Consider the following 17,691-nt stretch of genomic DNA (forward strand, 5'->3'; position numbering starts at 1 on the left):
AGTCAATTTTTAGAAATAATAGGAATGGTTTAAGACAATAGTTAAACAGTAAAATGTATAATTTATCAATTAGCTAAACTATAGCGTTAATTTATCAATTCATATGTGATATAATATATAAAAACATATTTCTTACAATTTTAAATATAATTATATAAAATTTATATATTAGAATCAATAAATATTATAATTTAATTGAATTTAGATTTTAATTAGTTTGAATAAAGTAAAGTCCGAATCCATCCAATCCAATTATATAAATACATCATTCGAATTTGAAATAATTGGATTCGATGTCGAATTGGGCCGTGGATTTTCGAATATATAGACCTACCTGTAACGTATAATAATCAGTACAATATGATCAACAAAAAAACCTACCAACTTTCTTTCCTCTTATGGTGTAAGGAAAATTAAATTAGGATGATCAAACGTCTTGATGTACTTATATTGCATGTTGTCTACTTAACTGCCAAACCATGATTGCATGAGAGAGAGGTCCATCTTTTGTTTCAAGTTCAACTATTGAGTGGGTGACTGGCAGTTGATGACCCAGCTAGTAGGGGGACAAAATAGTTTCACAATCCTGTAAATAAACGGAAAGAATTGAGAGATCAAACCAGGCGTTCCACAGGCGGTAGCTTAGCTTTCCACCTTTGAAGCTTACTAGAATTGACAACAGAGTGGCGGTGCTTAATCGACACACAATACTTTTTTTGCAGCTTCAAGCGGGTCTTCTCTGACAATGGTTGGCTTCTTTGATTTCTTTGAGTATCTGAGATTGAGATTCATGACCACTTAACCTAATCTCCAGCAAAAGTTAAAAGTTTGAAGATCTTCCTTATCGATGTTGAACTAAAACAAGAGGTTAATGGGCCACCCGTTGGATAACTATGAACCAATCCACCCAAACCATCAAATTTTCTTTTATTGGATTATCCAACCCGCAAATCACCCAGATTAAATGGATACAAACCAACCCATCAATTAATGGTTGGGTTGGATTGGGTTAAAAAATTGCCACCCCTAATTTGTATTTTTCCCACACTGAGCTAGAGGAACAGAGTAATTGGGTCAATTATTCATGTGGAAAGTGATTTTACTAGTGGGAAACAGTAAAAAGGAAAACCTGACACTCTGAATGTATTTGATTCGTTCACAGATGCTTCAAGGGGTAATGTTATATATCTTGCTTGCAAGAAATCCAATCCTAAACTATGTATTATTAGATATTAGGAGGTTGACTAAACAGGGTGGAACTTGGAAGGGAGCGGATTTGCCGGTTTAGCCCGGTTTACTGTGAACCCAATGGGGGAGCTGTGGCTGGCTTCACCGTCAGTCCGTCACTTGCGCTCCAGCAATGTTCAACTGTTCAAGTTCAATTCAATGACTAAAACCCGGTTCGGTCCGGTCTGGTCACTAGTCCCCAGCCCGAATGTTTCCAAAACCAAAGCTGCACGTGGTTCTTCTTCCACCTGGCGCCTGCCCCAAACGCCAACGGACGGATATTCATTGTGTTATATACTTATAGTTCACAAACTTATTATTAGATAGATGGATATTATATTAGTTATAGAATAGAAGGGTACAAAACAGAGGCAAGGTCAAAAAAGGCACGAGATCCACTCGTCGCCGCCTTCATTTTCCTGTCTTCCTCAACAGCCAGTCCAATCCGGTGCTCCACTCATCTGCTTCTCTCTATTCCATCTTTTATCGCTCGCTCGCTAATCTGCATAATCTGAATCAGTGAGTGAATATGAGCTGGTGGTGGGCAGGAGCAATTGGCGCTGCAAAGGCAAATACTTTTGTTGTTTTTCTTTTCTTTTCTTTTTCCAGCTTTCCCATTTGTTCTTTGATGGTGTATACATTTTTACAGCATCTCTATTCTCTACCAATCTACCATCTTTTATTGACTGATTACTTTCCATTTAATATAGCAGAAGAAACCCGACGAAGATGTTGGACCTCCCAAGCACCAGAGTGTCGGACTGGTGATTGGAGTAACTGGCATCGTCGGTAACAGCTTGGCTGAAATACTACCGCTGAACGACACACCCGGCGGCCCATGGAAAGTCTACGGCGTTGCCCGGCGGCCCCGCCCCTCCTGGCATGTCGATTACCCCATCGAGTACATCCAATGCGACGTCTCCGACCCTGACGAAACCCTAGCCAAGCTCTCCCCTCTCACCGACGTCACCCATCTGTTCTACGTAACCTGGACCAATCGACAGAGCGAGTCCGCTAACTGTGAAATCAACGGCACCATGTTACGCAACGTCCTTAGGGCAATCATCCCGAACGCTCCAAATCTCCAGCACATCTGCCTCCAGACTGGCCGCAAGCACTACATCGGCTCCTTCGAGTCCTTGGGTAAGATTCAAACCTGCGATCCTCCATACCACGAGGATCTCCCCCGATTAGACGCCCCGAATTTCTACTACACCCTCGAGGACATCCTCTTCGAAGAGGTGGAGAAGAAGGAAGACCTGACGTGGTCCATCCACCGGCCAGGGACGATCTTTGGGTTCTCCCCTTACGGCCAGATGAACATAGTGGGGACGCTCTGCGTGTACGCGACTATCTGCAAGCATGAGGGGAAACTGCTCAGGTTTCCGGGGAGTAGAGAGGTCTGGGAAGGCTACTCGAATGCATCAGATGCTGATATGATCGCGGAGCATCAGATATGGGCGTCGGTGGACCCTTATGCCAAGAACGAGGCCTTCAATTGTAGCAACGGGGATGTGTTCAAGTGGAAGCATCTGTGGAAGGTGTTGGGGGAGCAATTTGGGGTGGAATGCGCCGAATTCGAGGAGGAGAGGGGATTGAGCCTGGAGGAGATGATGAAGGATAAAGGTGCGGTGTGGGAAGAGATCGTGAATGATAACGGCTTGGTCCCGACCAAGCTGGAGGAGATCGGGTTTTGGTGGTTTGTGGACATCGTCCTTGGGGCCAAGGACACTTATTTGGACAACATGAACAAGAGCAAAGAGCATGGCTTCTTGGGGTTCAGGAATTCCACAAATGCCTTCATTTCCTGGATTGACAAGATGAAAGCTTGCAAGTTCGTGCCTTGATTTCCCCCCCTTTCTTTCTCTCTCTGTTTCCCTGTCCTTTATTTCTCCCTTGCCGATTGTTTGGTTTTTTATTTATCAAGGAACAATGAGAAGGAAATAACTCGTTAAGGATGAAGAGGATTTTTAGTCTTCTTGTTTCCAGTTGATAAACACAGGTGGGGCTTTGTTGTTGTTGTTGTTGTTGTTTCTAATGACGATGAAGCTATTGTTAAATACTGAGCTCTGAGTTCACTATTCACACATGAATAAAATATTTCCAGTTGAATTTGTGGAAGTCATTGCAACATAAATGAACAAATTATACAGAATAAGTGTTTGTAGATGCAACTACTCTCAACTCTGTTCTGCCAAAAAGGTACTACTCTCAACTCTGAATTGGACAATGGTTTGTTTGTGAAGGACTAGTAGGACTCTGTTCTCTGCTGGTGGCTTCAATCTTCATCAGGGTTAGGCTATGGATGGACACGGCCAATTCTCCTATACTCTATAGTGATATTATTTGTTGTATGAGTGTTGTCTGATATATGTTGGAGTGTATCTTTACAAAGTGACCAATTCTATGCTCTGCTTCCTGATTTTCCATATACTCGCTGTTTTCTCAATTGATTTTTGCGTTGAGCTTCTCTTTCCCTTTTAAATACACCATTTCTGACAAAAAAGAGAGCAAATTATATGGATGAATCAACTCTTCTGAAATATCCTTTGTGTTCTTTTCAATAAAATCTTCATCAGGGTTATACCAATAAAGTCTAAATAGAAAATAGTTTCTGCTGCTGTTGGTGGGACGGTATTGTTTCTGGCATGCACCAAGGGGATGTTGGCCAATGCGTATGATTTTGCTTGTGAAAACAAAAATACAATGGCCACATTAGAGAAAAAAATAAGATTTTGCCGATTTGGCAGTTTTTTTTTTTTTCAGAAATAAAATCATATGCATTAGTTAAAACACCCTGAAGTGAGGAGGCACTAAGGATTGGTCAAAGCTCTTCCATCATAAAAAATTCAAACCTTTTCTGCATCATAGATTTACCATAAATAGGAAAAACATTTCTCACTAAATAATCTTCCTTTCTTTTTGTTTTTTCTCATTAATACCTTTTTTTTAATGAATAAACTAACTTCTTGAGGCAGCAAATAAGCTAGATCATGTCCATAAACCATGGAGGACAACTGAACCAAACTCCTTGTCACCGATGACCCAATAGCTAAGATGATTGCTCGGTGTTCCTTCAAAAATGAAGACTGATGACCCAATAGCTCAGATGATCACACTCGGTGTTCCTCCAAAAATGAAGATGTGGGATTAAACCCATATAACTGCAGGCTCTGTGTGATAATCAGTCAACCTCACGTGTACCCCATCTACTCTCCACTCCTTAATCCCCTGTGAGAAAGATCAATCCACCTCATGTGCACTCCATTATCTCCACTCCTTAAAATTCTATATTTTTGGTATATAGTTGGTTGTTACAGATATTTGAACGAAATTTTACTGAAATATTTTCATTTGCACACTGTAAAATACCTGATGAAATTGAATTTTGAATTATGGTTAAGACATTTTTTCTGTTACTTTGACTTGAGACAATTTAATAATTATGGCTACCATATAAAAAAGAATGAAATTGAGTTTGCGAATTCATTTGGCCCTGTGCAAATATGTCAGTAATCATACTACCCACTTTGATCCCTCTTCCATTTTTCTTTCTTCTTTCTTTTTAGTTTTCTTCTACATTGTTTCACAGATTTATCATTATGGAATTTGAAATCTACTATTCCTCTAAATATCAATATACCATATTTGCTTGTGGATGATGGAATGAACTATGGAACCTTTGAAAGAGGCAGACTCAGCAGGCATTGACTGATCTATGGAAAAATTCATGATGTTCAGTACTGATGATTTATTGCAAATCATGATTCCAGCAGGCCTTGACTGATCAAGAAAATAGTTCAGGCATGGGCCGCATGGCTCCCCACTCTTCCAGTTGGATGCATAAAGTTTAAGTGTGACATCAATGGTTCTGGCAAACATGAAGACTATGGAATTGGAGGGGACCTTAGAAATCATATTGGTGTCATCATGATCGTCTATTCTAGTCCCATTAGGGGAGATTTCACTCGCAAAGAACTTCTTTCACTGCTTCAAAGATCACCTTATGATTTTCACTGAGTCACTTGTGCCTAAAAGTAGAGGAAGATTCATGGGTCACTATAATTATAAGATGGATGAGTTTGAACCTTTTGTGCTGGCACAAAACTTGCAGGTTTCGTTTCACTGGGTAGTGGGTACCTAAATCTGCTAGTGCTTCAGCAGATAAGTTAGTAAAAGGTGGGGGTAATCTTTTTGGTGGTTCAATTCCACGATTAATATCTAGATTCCTTGGACTGTGTGTTTGTACACTGGTTGGGAGAAAGTAGTACAAGGGCTTGCTCTCAGTTCTGCATTTTCTAACTTGGGAAGGACTACTCTTCTGAATTTGTAATTTTCCCCATTAGCTTCTAATAAACTTCTGATCAGTTACCAATCAAAAGAAAATAATGAAACAAGTGAACAGAACATTTAAAATTACAGATAATTATAAAAAAAAACATTTAAATTTACAGACATCATATATAAAATCTTCTTCTGATGCTAAACATATACAAGTTCATACAGAAAATTTCTACTACAGCTCTAACACAATAAATAAAACTATGATGGATCAACTAATAGGTATTGTTATGATTAATAATTAGAATTCCAAGAGCCAATAGGAAGTTAGGGTATGTTTGGTTCGCAGGAATAGAGGTCCAGAATCGGAATCGGAATGGTCCATTCTGATTCCAGCCATTTGGTTGGGTGGAATTGGAATCCGATTCCCATTCGGGGTGGAATGGCATTCCCCCATTTGAGGGAATGGCCATTCCCGACCCACCCCCTTGGAATTGGATTCCCATTCCAGCCGGTTAAAACAGGAAAAATGAAAATGACAGAAAACCCTTAAAACCCCCGATTCGAAGTTTCCAATCCTCTTTCTCCTCTCTCGTCACTCCCTCCTTCAAACCCTTCTGCAGTTTGGCAGTTGAACTCTGAAGATCCGACCTGAATTACTCCGGCCAGGTAAGTCATCATGGATCTTCTTCTTCCTAATCCACCACCTATGCTCTGATTGAATCTTCTTCTTCTTCCTTGCCTCCTCTTCCTCCTTTTTTTTTTTTTTCACTAACTGAAATATGGTTTTATGTTTTACAGATCCGCTCCTACTCTATTTGGGATTGATCTATTTCTTCACTGCTACCATTAACGAGTTTTTCACACCAGTCAATCCAGGCAATCGGTGAGTATAGTTCATAGTTGATAATCTACTGATTAATTTGTTGTTTTGATTAAATCGATCTGTGATAGTTCCTTGTACAACGTTATTCTTCCAAATCTCCCCTACCCAATGAAGAAGACACTGTGGTATACATGATGTAGGAGTAATAATTTGCAGTTCACTGCCAACCGTGACTGGCACTGTCCATGCAAAAGTTTGGATATCAGATCATAAAGGTGTCTATATTGGCTCTGCTAACAATGACCGGAAATCTCTCTCAGGTATTCACTTATACATTCAATAGAAAAATAATCTTCTATATTTGTTAAAGAAGGTATGATCTTTCTATTGGATATACTTGTATATTGTTATCCTTTTTTCAGAAATATAGTTTGATTCTTGCCTTACATTTTTCATAAAAATATGAAAACAAATAAAGTGTGCAATATGGAATTTTACCAAAAATAATATTGATTATTTGTTGTTGGGTGAAAGACTATAAAATTAATGAATATTCTGTTAAGATAATTTCACTGATTGTCTATGTTATAGTTGCAGAGTTTGTTATTTAAACCAATCAAATATGGTTGACCAAGTAGCTACATGAGATGCCTCAATTTTACATTAAATATTTATTGTTGCGTCAAAGTGATGGAAAATGTCTTTCTTACTAATGGTATAATATGTTTCCGACTTACTGGACTAATATCAATAGAATCCTATATACTAGTTAATCTAGCTTTCACCACTTAAATTTTTATTTCAAGGCAAATTTGAGTTACTAAGACTATGATATGGGGTACAAACGTTCATATTTCATTCAGATCCACTTTTGTATACTGTTACCAACTTCTAGAGCCAATCCCACTTGATATTCCTAGTGCTGATTCCACATTTCCAACAACATGCATTTTGCCACTTAAGCTTCTATCCAGGGATCTCATGGTCCCAAAGCTAGTGCTTTGTCAAAATCCAGTTGCCCTGGCACCTCAATTACTGAGGAAATACAAGTACCAACTAGTTAATAGATTTTTATTTTATTTCTGTTTGTCTTGTGTAGATGCTGATAGGTAAATGATTTTCTTGCCACATTAAATTACAACAAGAGAACAGTTTGGATCTGGACACTCTTGGTGCAAGGTTTGCAATTTTGATTTTGAGGGAAATTTCAGTCTTGAAAAATGAGAAATTTCATGGAACGTTTGTGAGGAAATTTTAGAATGGTTTAAAGTTTTTGAGTTTGATGGAAGCATCATGGACTCGGAACATTGGAACCTTGAAGTAAAAATGAGGAAAGATTACATAGACATGGTTAATACTAACAAACTAACAAAAAAATACTCTCAAAAAAGACCAAGGAATAAAAGTTCTCATTGTGGCAATGTAGAATGGATAGACATGCAAAATAATATTCAAACAAATGTGCTTAGGGTCAAATTCTCTCAATTCCATGAACATTTAAATTCTCAGTTTCTAAATCTCCCTTTTTGATATTTCCCTTATTATCAACATATGGAATCTTTTGGCAGAGTATTGCAAGTATGTGTCTAAATTTTATAGTTGCAGGAATTTCATTGATAAATGTTCTGGGAACCCTTAAATTGGGAAATTTCTGGAAAGTATCAACTGTTTTTAGGGATAAGGCATGGATGAGGATGTTGACCATATTTATCTCCCCTGTTTCTGGTGTTGACTTCTGTTCAAAAATTCTATTGTTTCTTTTATTCCAAATGGCTCACATAATTGCTAGGGGATAACTGGCCAAGAAAGTTTCCCTTTTTTAGACATATCCGGGAGACTTCATTCTTGTAAGAGATAAATGAAAATGGGAAACACCATAGCAGATTGAGTGCCCCGATAAAATGAAGCCAAACAACATCACTAAACCTGCAATGCAAGAGCAGATGGCTAATTGATTCTTCCTCAGCATTACAAAGCACACACAAGCTGTCTTTAACATTGAACCCCTTCTTACTAACATTTCTTTAGTCAAACACTTCTCCAAAGTTGCTACCTATGTGAAGAATTTCACTTTTGAAGGGATAGAAGTTTCCCAAACAGCCAAACTAGGGCATTGATCCCTTAGCTCCAACTAATCCTTTATAAAAGAATTTAACTGAAAATTCCCCTGAGGACATCCACTTCCAGCATCTTGAATCTTGAAAATTTAGATTTGGGTCCTAATTTTGTAGTAGAGCTAAGAGGTAAACCGCCAAATCAAGTTCCCAATCATTGAAGTGCCTTCTGAAGGAAGGAGTCTATGTGATCATGTTTCCAGACACCTCATAGGATTCAGCCACCCAGGCCATTTTGTTTTCAGCAGCATTAAACAAGGTCGGAAACCTGGCCAATTCACCACGCCAAGGGTCCATCCAGAACCATAACTTCCTTCTATCTCCCAGTTTGATCTCTAAACCTTCATTGAAACTGCTAAAAGCTCTAGAAATACCTCTCCACACCCCACACCCCACATCCTTAGGATAATTGAGAATTTTCTGCATCCCAGGCTCCCAGCCATTACTGCTTATTCCATACTTCTCAGCTATGATCTTCCTCACATTTTTGGGTTCTGTAGAGAACCTCCAAAACCATCTCCCCAAAAGTGCTTTGTTAAAGAGATTTACCTTCCTGATTCCTAAGCCTCCATGTGATAGTGGTTTACAAACCTGATCCCAGTTCATGAAATGATATTTGGTTGAGTCCTTCCAACCATTCCACATATGTCTCATTTTCCACTCAATCTATGAGGGGATTGAGTACATGGACATATAATAAGCTGGAATGCTTGCCAACACATTTTTTTATTAAAGTCACCTTAACTCCTTTAGAAAGATACCAAGCCTTCCAAGCAGCCAGCTTCAAGTCCATCCTCTCTAGAAATGGGTTCCAAATGGCTTTTGATTTAAACTTAGTCCCTAATGGCAAACCGAAGTATTTTGAAGGCAAACATCTTGCTTTGCAACCCAAAATATCAGCCAACTCATGCACATTTGCAATCTCCCAGACTGCCATGCATATTTATAATCAAATATTATAAATAGAAGTTTGGGCACCATTACTTTGACTTCTTTCAATGCTTTGCATTCATTTCAATATGATACGATAGACTTGGTTCTATCAATAATATGCAGTACAATAGACTTGGTTCACTGCTATCCTGTACCATTACAACTTTTTCACAGCAACTTTCAGAGAGAGAGAATGTTTTTAGACCCAAAAGGATGGTTCACACTTTCCAGCAGTATTTCAGTAATTTAGTTTACTCTTTTATCCTATATGTACCAAAAACCAGATAGAACCTTCAAAATCCAACAGCCTAGTTGAATTTATAAACCTATCAAAGGCATAACATTAGCCAATGGTCAACCTAATTGAATTCTGGACTAAGCTTGAACCCGTCTAAGATTTTGTTACTGGATGAAGCAGGAAGCTTCATTGTGAATGGAGTGCACTGGCAGTTGGGAAGCCTGAAAGTTTGGTTGAGTGGAGTGCACTGGCAGTTGGAAAAAATCATATTTAATTTTGATGGATGCTGTCATGGGAATCCAGGGGATGAATAACCAAGACCTGAAAGTCTTACCATCTCCTGTTAATTGAAGAATACAGGTTTGATATTCCAGAGGTTCCCATGGAAGAGGATTGAATTGTTTGATAAATTGCTACAGACATGCAGGTAAGATGCCCTTTACTACATGATGCTTATCTATTTGTTCTGTTGGTTGTATGATCCGTTCAATTATTGCTTTGATGGTTGATGTATACATGTCTAATTGGTTGGTTCCTTATTTGGATTTTACAAGTGAAAATCATGCAACCCACATGCGTTCTTCAGTTTATGCACTTATTATCTCAGCCCATAATTGGTTCATGAGGTTAAATGGTTCAGATGGAACTCACTGTAAAAAATATGGGTTCAGATGCCAGAAGACTAGGATTTATTCATCAATCACCAAATTACGACCAAGTTCTAGCCTTTTGAGCTGAAGTTTAATTGTAGAAGATGAAATGTAGGAGTGACATCGTATTATAGATGTGAGATTTTTGTTTTTAAACATTCATGTTGTACCAGTAATATTTCCACCATTATGAGAGATTTTTGTTTATTTATGTATTTTTCTTTCCATATTTTATGGAGAATGATTTTTTGTGATTTTTATTTGTTTGTGTGTTTCTTTTCGTTTTTTCATATTTTCTCCATATGCACTTGGTAGCAGGTTTCCAATGTGTGTATATGTTGAAAATATATAATTAGTAGATGTTTTTGAGATTCTTTTAATAGGAGAAGAATTGGAAATTTTGGCTGATTTCGATTCCAGCTTTTGGTTGAACCAAACAGTAACAATCGGAATTTGATTCTGATTCCTGACTGGACCAACAAATGCCAGGAATAACTGATTCCGATTCCGGTCCTGCCCGCAAACCAAACTTACCCTTAGTTAATTCTGATAGCTCTAGGTATGTCTGGAATTTGAACTTTATATCCTTGAGTAATTGTCAGAGCCCTTTAATAATCAATTTGCTTCGAGTATCACCTATTTGATATTGTTGTATTTTTTTCCTCATAAAGAATACAAGGGTTCAACTATATTTCTGGAAAAGTTTGTAAACATTCAATCAATTTTGAGTGATTCTAGATTTATTTGAATCAAGGTTCAAAATTCCGTCATGTATCGGTCGATACGTATTGTATCTTAAGGCTTTCGGCACGGGGAACGGTTTGAAATCAATCGTACCATTCCTTTTCGTCGTGCCGAAGGTGTATTGACGTCGTATCGGTGTTGTATTGGTGAGTTTCGGTCGTGTATTGGTCAATACACAATTGATATGGTAGCGTATTGGCCGATGCAAAACGATTTTACTATTGTTAAAACACAAATAGAAGTGATTTTGAAAGATGGCTTCTAAACCCATTTCAGAAGCTTTCTTTCTTTCCCAAACCCTTCAAAAAGTATTTTAACCTTTCTAAAGACTCAAATCTTGTGAACTTTTGCCAAAAAAACGTTTATAAATTTGCAAGGTGCCAAGATTCAATAAGTTGTGCAAGGTTGTGTAAAAAGGAGTGAAAATAAATATGTTTTTTCAATATTTTTTTTTTTACATTTTCAGCCATTGTTAGAAAAGATAAGGGGAAAGAAAGTGGTTTACCCCTGCCCCTTCGGTTGGCCCCAGACCCCCTGGTCCCCCCTTTTCGATGTAGCCCAATTTTATTTTTTAGAGTTAGGGGGGTCTTGCTCCGCTTCAATGAGCTCGCTTCTCTTGCTTGCCTTTGCTTCGACAAGACCCCCCTTTTAACAAATGTTATGCATTTTTATTTTTTTTTAATATAAAAGATTTTTATTAAAGATAAAGGAAAAAAAAATGAAATCCCCCCTTCCTCCTTCCTCCTTCCTCCTCTTAAGGAAGTTTACGCCTCTTTTATTTTCAACTATGCTTCACGCCTCTAGGTTTCTGTGTTTTAAAACATTGAATCATTGATATTTATTTATTTTTTAAATTTTAGTATATTTTTAGAATAAAATATGCAAAATAATTATTTCATCTATTATGTCCATAAATCCATTCAATTTTTTGTTACATATTTACTTTTCTTAATTTTAATTTAATTTTTAGAATAAAACATGCAAAATAATTACTTGATCTATTATGTCCATAATTAGATAGTATGTTTCTGTTCCCGACTTCTCGTTTATTGATTATAATATGTTTTTTTTCATAAAACCCATTAAAACATGCTATTTTTATGCATAAATAGCTCATTTATGTTTTATGTTTAGTGATATTGATGTTTATTTATGATTTATTAGAGTATTTATAGCATTTCCAAGTGTTTTCATGTGTATCTTAATTTTTCGTCCGTATCCATGTGTATCCAAGGTATATCTCGATACACCTCTTAAATTTAGCTTTCCGCATAGCATTTCCAATACTTTATCCTTGATTTGAATGTCTATCAAACCATACATTTCTGACACATGCATTTAGAACTCAATGCAACCTTTTAGGAGAAATATCTCAGGTACTCGTTAAAAAACATCAGAACCACATTCTCCAGTCAAAACAAAAGCCAATAACCCAGTGGTGGTTTCCATCTCTAACCTCAGCTATAGCTAATATAGCAATAAAAACAAGCAAGCCTTAAGTAAACATTTTCATACCATACACAACCAAAATATTGCTAAGACAGGAGATAAGATGATCAATGAAATCCAGATATGAGTCACATTTGGAACCTTCTGGAGGAAGAAAATGGTATAGTCCTTAGTGAAGCAACCAGCAACTTTTTCCTGTCTGCAAATGAATACAAGTCATTTTACCTATCCATTTTTACCGCATCCTGCCTGTGAATTTGGCAACAATCCACGGGCAGGATTCAGTCCACCCCTAGGAATCCTAGCTCCACGCTAGGGGTGGACTGAACTATAAAAACCCTTTTTATTTTCATCTTCTTTTCTCTTTTGCATGCAAGTATGTCAACCAAAAAACAGACCTTTATTCTCAACTGGTATAAAGAATAAGATGAAGTTCAACTGTGAACATCCCATAAAAGACTCATAAGGATCAAATAATACAGTGGCACAGAGTATTTAAACCAAGCATCTTGGAACCCTTGCTTCATTTACACTCCATAATACCTCCAAAGCCATGAAGAAACATTTTTGTTTGGTATCAACTAGTACAAAAGGTCAACGCCCTAACTGAAACATACAAGCTACAACTTAAAAAACATTTGGACTACTGATCCATACGCTCCTCAGAATACATTAAGAAGACAGAGAAAGGGACACGAATCAGCATTGGTTGCTGATTAATGGCACTCAATCCTCTGTTTATTTGACCTTCTGAACCAAAAACATCCATAGTGAGTCTTGAATCCCCAAGAGACAAACAAGTCAACTTTGTCTTTCAATACCTTCTCAATTAAAAATTACAGTACTGTCCAAAGATATCAAAATTTGGAAAGCAGTAGTGCTAGTTGCTCTTCAGACACCTTGACTTCCACGCATGCTCCTACTGAAACAGCAAGCCGTGCAGCTAATTGATGCTTACACTGTAATGAGAAAGGAGGAAAGAGAATAAAACGGAACATCAGGTGACAAAGCAATAATACATAGGGAACTCGATTGAGCACAAAAAAGTGTAAAATGTCCCATTAATAATGAGTAACAAAAAGAATTTTCCTACACAAATCTGTTCTCCCCTGTTGACAACATCATAGAAGAAAGAATAGCAGGCACAGTAGTGCTCGGGAAAACAGAAATGCTCCTCCTTCTTCCTGGATTCTCCTGTTACCTAATAACAGTAAAATAAATGGCCACTAAAAACCAAAATGAACAGATACAAAGTTGAGGAAGAAAGAATAGAAGAGAGTGAATAATATTACAAACCTGGAAGACAGAACGACCACTGAGTTCACCAGAAATCCTCTTGACACCTCTCTGATCAACTATCCTGGTTGCTCTCTCAAAGTTCTTTCCGAACAGGAAGTGCAAGCTGGATTAAATTCCAATTAGGTTTAGAGATTTTTCTTATCTTTATTATCAACTAATCCAAGCCTTTAGAATGGAGAAGAATTACTGACATTGAGAGTTGATCGTCTGTCACTGCACCATTTTAGTTCACCTTTGCGTCATTTAATACGGTTTAACGATCCAAAAACAATAAGAAATAAGAAAGGAAACAAATAAACATTATTCGGTAGGATAGAAGCAGAGATGCTGATTGAATTGAGCTTAAACAAGCATAGAGGTAGACCTGAACGGGTCGATACAATTTCCTTCCACACTGCTTCTGTGACCAAACTACTTGCAGCCATTCTCGTTTCGTTTCTTCCTACAGATGAACAATTGGGTGTGGGGAACAAAAGGAAAATTGAGAGCTAAAAGCAATCATGAGTTCTCATGCTCTCCATGGAGAAAGAACTATTAGGGTTTGTTAGGTCCAGCAGCACAGATGCCATGATATCTGCCTAAAGATGTTACCAGATACATCACATCTTGATTGTGTGGACGAGATGAAGAAGAAAGAAGCTAAAATTCTCTCTGATGAGTTAAATCCAGAGACAAAGACAGAATAATCTACAGTCTAAACTAAAAGAGATTTTATAGAAACAGAAAAGAGAGAAGGCAGAGAGTATGCTTATTTGAAATCGGTTGTTGTGATGCCAGCTACATTGGAGCGAAATTTAGGTTGAGTCGTTTGGCTACTCACAAGTCACAAATCGCAGGCAGTACTAGGTGCTCGGCGTCTGAGAACTTCTACACTTGGGTGAAAGCGATTGGAGCAGAAAACATACATATACGGTAAGGGGAGAACTAACGGAGAAGTAAGGCTTTGTTGGCAACCATTTTTCATGGGTTGTTTAAATGAGCAGCAGCAGATCCCGAGTTAGCGACTGGAGGGCCGGAGATCGATGTAGAGTTGTAATTTGAGTAAGATCCAAGATGTAGGTAGTGTTTGAAAACACTTAAATAAGTACTCGATGGGATCACACGTTAAGTGATCTTTAATATTTATGGCTGTTTGGTAAAAAAAGAGGGTACCTCCACTCGATTTTATCATCTTCTCCTTTCATTCGAAACCGTACAGCAACAGGCAGCGGCGGCATTTAGTTGCAGGTCCACCGGCGACGTTTGGTTGCAGGTCCACCAGCATTTGGTTGCATTCCCCCACCACCCCTGAACTCAAATCATGCCTCCCTCATTCTTCCTTTCCTGAAGACCATCTTTTGATCAGACAGATGGAACTTGGTCCGAAATTACGATTACCCATCTTCTAAATCGCCTAGATTACCGCTATTCAGTCTGCAAAGCAGTTTCTTTCTTGCAAAATTCTCTGAAACTTCAACTACCCTTCGCTTTCATGGTAGTTTGTGCTCTTTCCCCTGCATGCCACTGAAACCAGTATTTCCGCTGAGCAGGTGTCGAATAAGATCAACCTGGAATCAGTTCTAATTTCAATTGACGATTTCTTCAACCGAAACCCATTTTTTGTGGCCGGAGTTACGTTCATTTGGCTTGTTGTAATCCCTCTAGCCCAAGAATATCTAAGGAAATTCAAGTTTATTTCTGCCATTAATGCCTTTCAGAAGCTCCGAGACGACCCAAGTTCACAGCTCTTGGATATTAGGGAGAAACAGAGTCTACTAAATTTGGGTTCTCCTAATTTAAATATTTTGAACAAGAGGGCTGTCCAGGTTCAGTTCTCTGGAAGAGAGGAAGAGGATTTTGTGAGGAAGTTATTGGCAAATTTCAGAGATGCAGGAAATACTACCGTCTGTGTTATTGACGAGCGAAGGTGAACTGAAAGGTAAGGCACATCAGGTTCATCACAAACCATCACCAGAATTTTAAGCGCTGAACTCTGAAGGCATTACTACGACAATCAGATTTTACAAGAACACTATACGAACATATGGAGAAGCTGTTGGAAAATTTCAACTCGAAGTAGTTGTGTAGTTGGAAGCTCTAAAGTAATCCTTTGGTTGAGCATTTGGAATGGAACGGATGGACATCGATCGCTTGCAGCAGTCAGCACCTCAGCATTCTTTAACAAGAGCTTGGCCATCTAAGGACCTCGTTTCTGCTTCCACTGAGCCAGTTGAGCTCTACTTTCTTGAGGGTGCTGAGAGGGAAACCAGAGATCATATGTGATTTCCAGAAGTTTTCTTCCTCGTAGCTAAACATACCCTCTCAATTTCCTCAGTATCAACCAGCTCCTAAAAAGCAAGCACATTTATGAAGGACTAAAATTAAACAGAAGAAGGAAAAGATTGAGTGAAACATGCTTGGTCTTTAGCAGTGATGCCCACCCAATCAAGATGCCGGGGTTGGTCCATTTCCAATTTGAGTATCTTCACGTTTGGACAACATCTCTGTAGGGAAAATATCCCAGGCAGGCAATTCTTTTATTATCATCATCGACACCCTCATACCCAACTGCTTGAGAGTTGAGACAGTCGAAGGGTTGTTCAATATTGATAGTCGCATCAACCAAGTTTGGCATTCTTAACAGAATGTGGTGGCATGTGCCTCCCATGAGTTCTGAAGGATAACAAACAGGACGCAGATATATTGACCACAAAAACTGGCCACCCATCATTGATGCCATTGCTTACAATTTAATCTCGGTTCACAGTTGAAAGAAACCCGAGAGGAATATATGACATAGACGGAGGGTCAGTTCCCCTAAAACTAGACTCCTAGAAGCTAGAGTGCCAATCTACAGTTCCGCGGTTCCAACAGTTTCGGTGAAGAAAATGAGAGTGAAAGGAAGAGATCTGAATAATCTACAATGAAAGGTAAAATTGTCATTTGTGTCAATATTAACACTTATGCAGAATGTAACTTACCAAACTTCCCCACTCCAATAAGTGTTTAATAACATAATAAGTGATTTGAAAATTGGATTACCAAACAGCCTTAAGTGATTTTTGTTAAAATAAGTACTTCTAAGTTGAATGGGTATTTAATCATCAAATAGGGCCATAGAGATGTAAATCTAGACTTTGGGAAGTTTTGGATGACGTGCTAGTCTCCAGGTGGGCTCAATAGAAATGGTTTTGATTTGCCACGTAACCATGAATTTAGCCACGTCTGACACAAAGTTGCATATCCACCGGTGCACCCTTCATTCCTCTCTAATTTTGATGAAATTTTAGAAATTTCATAGGTACCATCATAATGTATGAATCGGTTATTAATTTCTTAGGTACCATCATAATGGAAATCGTCAACAAGATTTTTAGAAAAATCTCCAAGATTTTCAATGATTTCTTTTGTTCACCTGGAATGAAATGCCAAATCTTCATTCAGTTTACATGGATGACAAAGCTACATATGACACAATGTTCCAAATTAAGGTTATGTTTTGCAAATCCTCCTCTTTGCATGACACAATGTATTAATCCGGCTCTTAAAGCAAATCCCCTCAGCTAATCCCTACTAATTTATATCTCTGTTTAAGATTTTGTTTCCTCTCTCCTGGATGCTCAAGGATTTTCAGGTGGTATTTGGATGTTAATGAAGAGGTTGGTGTTGAAGCTGCCCGTATATCAAGTGGATCAGATGTATTCATGCGGTAATTCATTTGCATCTTTCTCAGCCAAAATGGGTGTTCTCAGCTGTGTAAGGCCATCCGAAGCCTCAAAAGAAATAGGGAAACGTGGATGGAAATACAATCACTGGTGCACTACATCAACTGTGGGTTGGGTTTTACTAGGAGACTTTAATGCAGTCCTTAATATGGAGGAGAAAAGAGGTGGTCGATCTCCTAATTCTCAGAAAATGAGTTAGATGCATGAAACTATGAATATATGTCAA

The 17,691-nt window shown here is 38.1% G+C and overlaps 2 protein-coding genes and 1 long non-coding RNA gene across 5 annotated transcripts; 2 read left to right on the forward strand and 1 right to left on the reverse strand.

The window, feature by feature from the left end:
• Window positions 1–1,536: 1,536 nt before the first annotated feature.
• Window positions 1,537–3,348, forward strand: LOC148877325 (3-oxo-Delta(4,5)-steroid 5-beta-reductase-like). 2 transcript variants are annotated; one of them, XM_088984910.1, is made up of 2 exons: window positions 1,537–1,795; window positions 1,941–3,348. In XM_088984910.1, exons 1-2 carry the CDS (start codon window positions 1,757–1,759, stop codon window positions 3,072–3,074), a joined length of 1,173 nt encoding a protein of 390 aa, XP_088841036.1. In that variant the 5' UTR covers window positions 1,537–1,756; the 3' UTR covers window positions 3,075–3,348. The 2 variants fall into 2 exon arrangements, with proteins under 2 accessions (XP_088841036.1, XP_088841032.1); XM_088984906.1 differs by having other exon boundaries at window positions 1,549–1,795; window positions 1,938–3,348.
• Window positions 3,349–6,403: 3,055 nt separating this feature from the next.
• Window positions 6,404–10,529, forward strand: LOC148877326 (uncharacterized). Its single transcript, XR_016112988.1, has 2 exons — window positions 6,404–6,654; window positions 9,800–10,529. It is a non-coding gene; the product is annotated as an uncharacterized LOC148877326 (long non-coding RNA).
• A 2,427-nt stretch (window positions 10,530–12,956) lies between these two features.
• Window positions 12,957–15,987, reverse strand: SSN2 (zinc finger SWIM domain protein). Of its 2 annotated transcripts, XM_088984895.1 has the most exons (6): window positions 14,582–15,987; window positions 14,126–14,203; window positions 13,953–13,974; window positions 13,759–13,864; window positions 13,556–13,663; window positions 12,957–13,421 (listed from the first exon to the last, which is right to left on the reverse strand). In XM_088984895.1, exons 2-6 carry the CDS (start codon window positions 14,184–14,186, stop codon window positions 13,320–13,322), a joined length of 399 nt encoding a protein of 132 aa, XP_088841021.1. In that variant the 5' UTR covers window positions 14,187–14,203; window positions 14,582–15,987; the 3' UTR covers window positions 12,957–13,319. The 2 variants fall into 2 exon arrangements, with proteins under 2 accessions (XP_088841021.1, XP_088841025.1); XM_088984899.1 differs by lacking the exon at window positions 14,582–15,987 and having other exon boundaries at window positions 14,126–14,336.
• Between the last annotated feature and the right edge of the window lie 1,704 nt (window positions 15,988–17,691).

This window comes from Nelumbo lutea, chromosome 1 (genome assembly GCF_056320005.1).
Source record: "Nelumbo lutea isolate HS-2025 chromosome 1, American lotus-T2T, whole genome shotgun sequence".
NCBI classification, from domain to species: Eukaryota; Viridiplantae; Streptophyta; class Magnoliopsida; order Proteales; family Nelumbonaceae; genus Nelumbo; species Nelumbo lutea.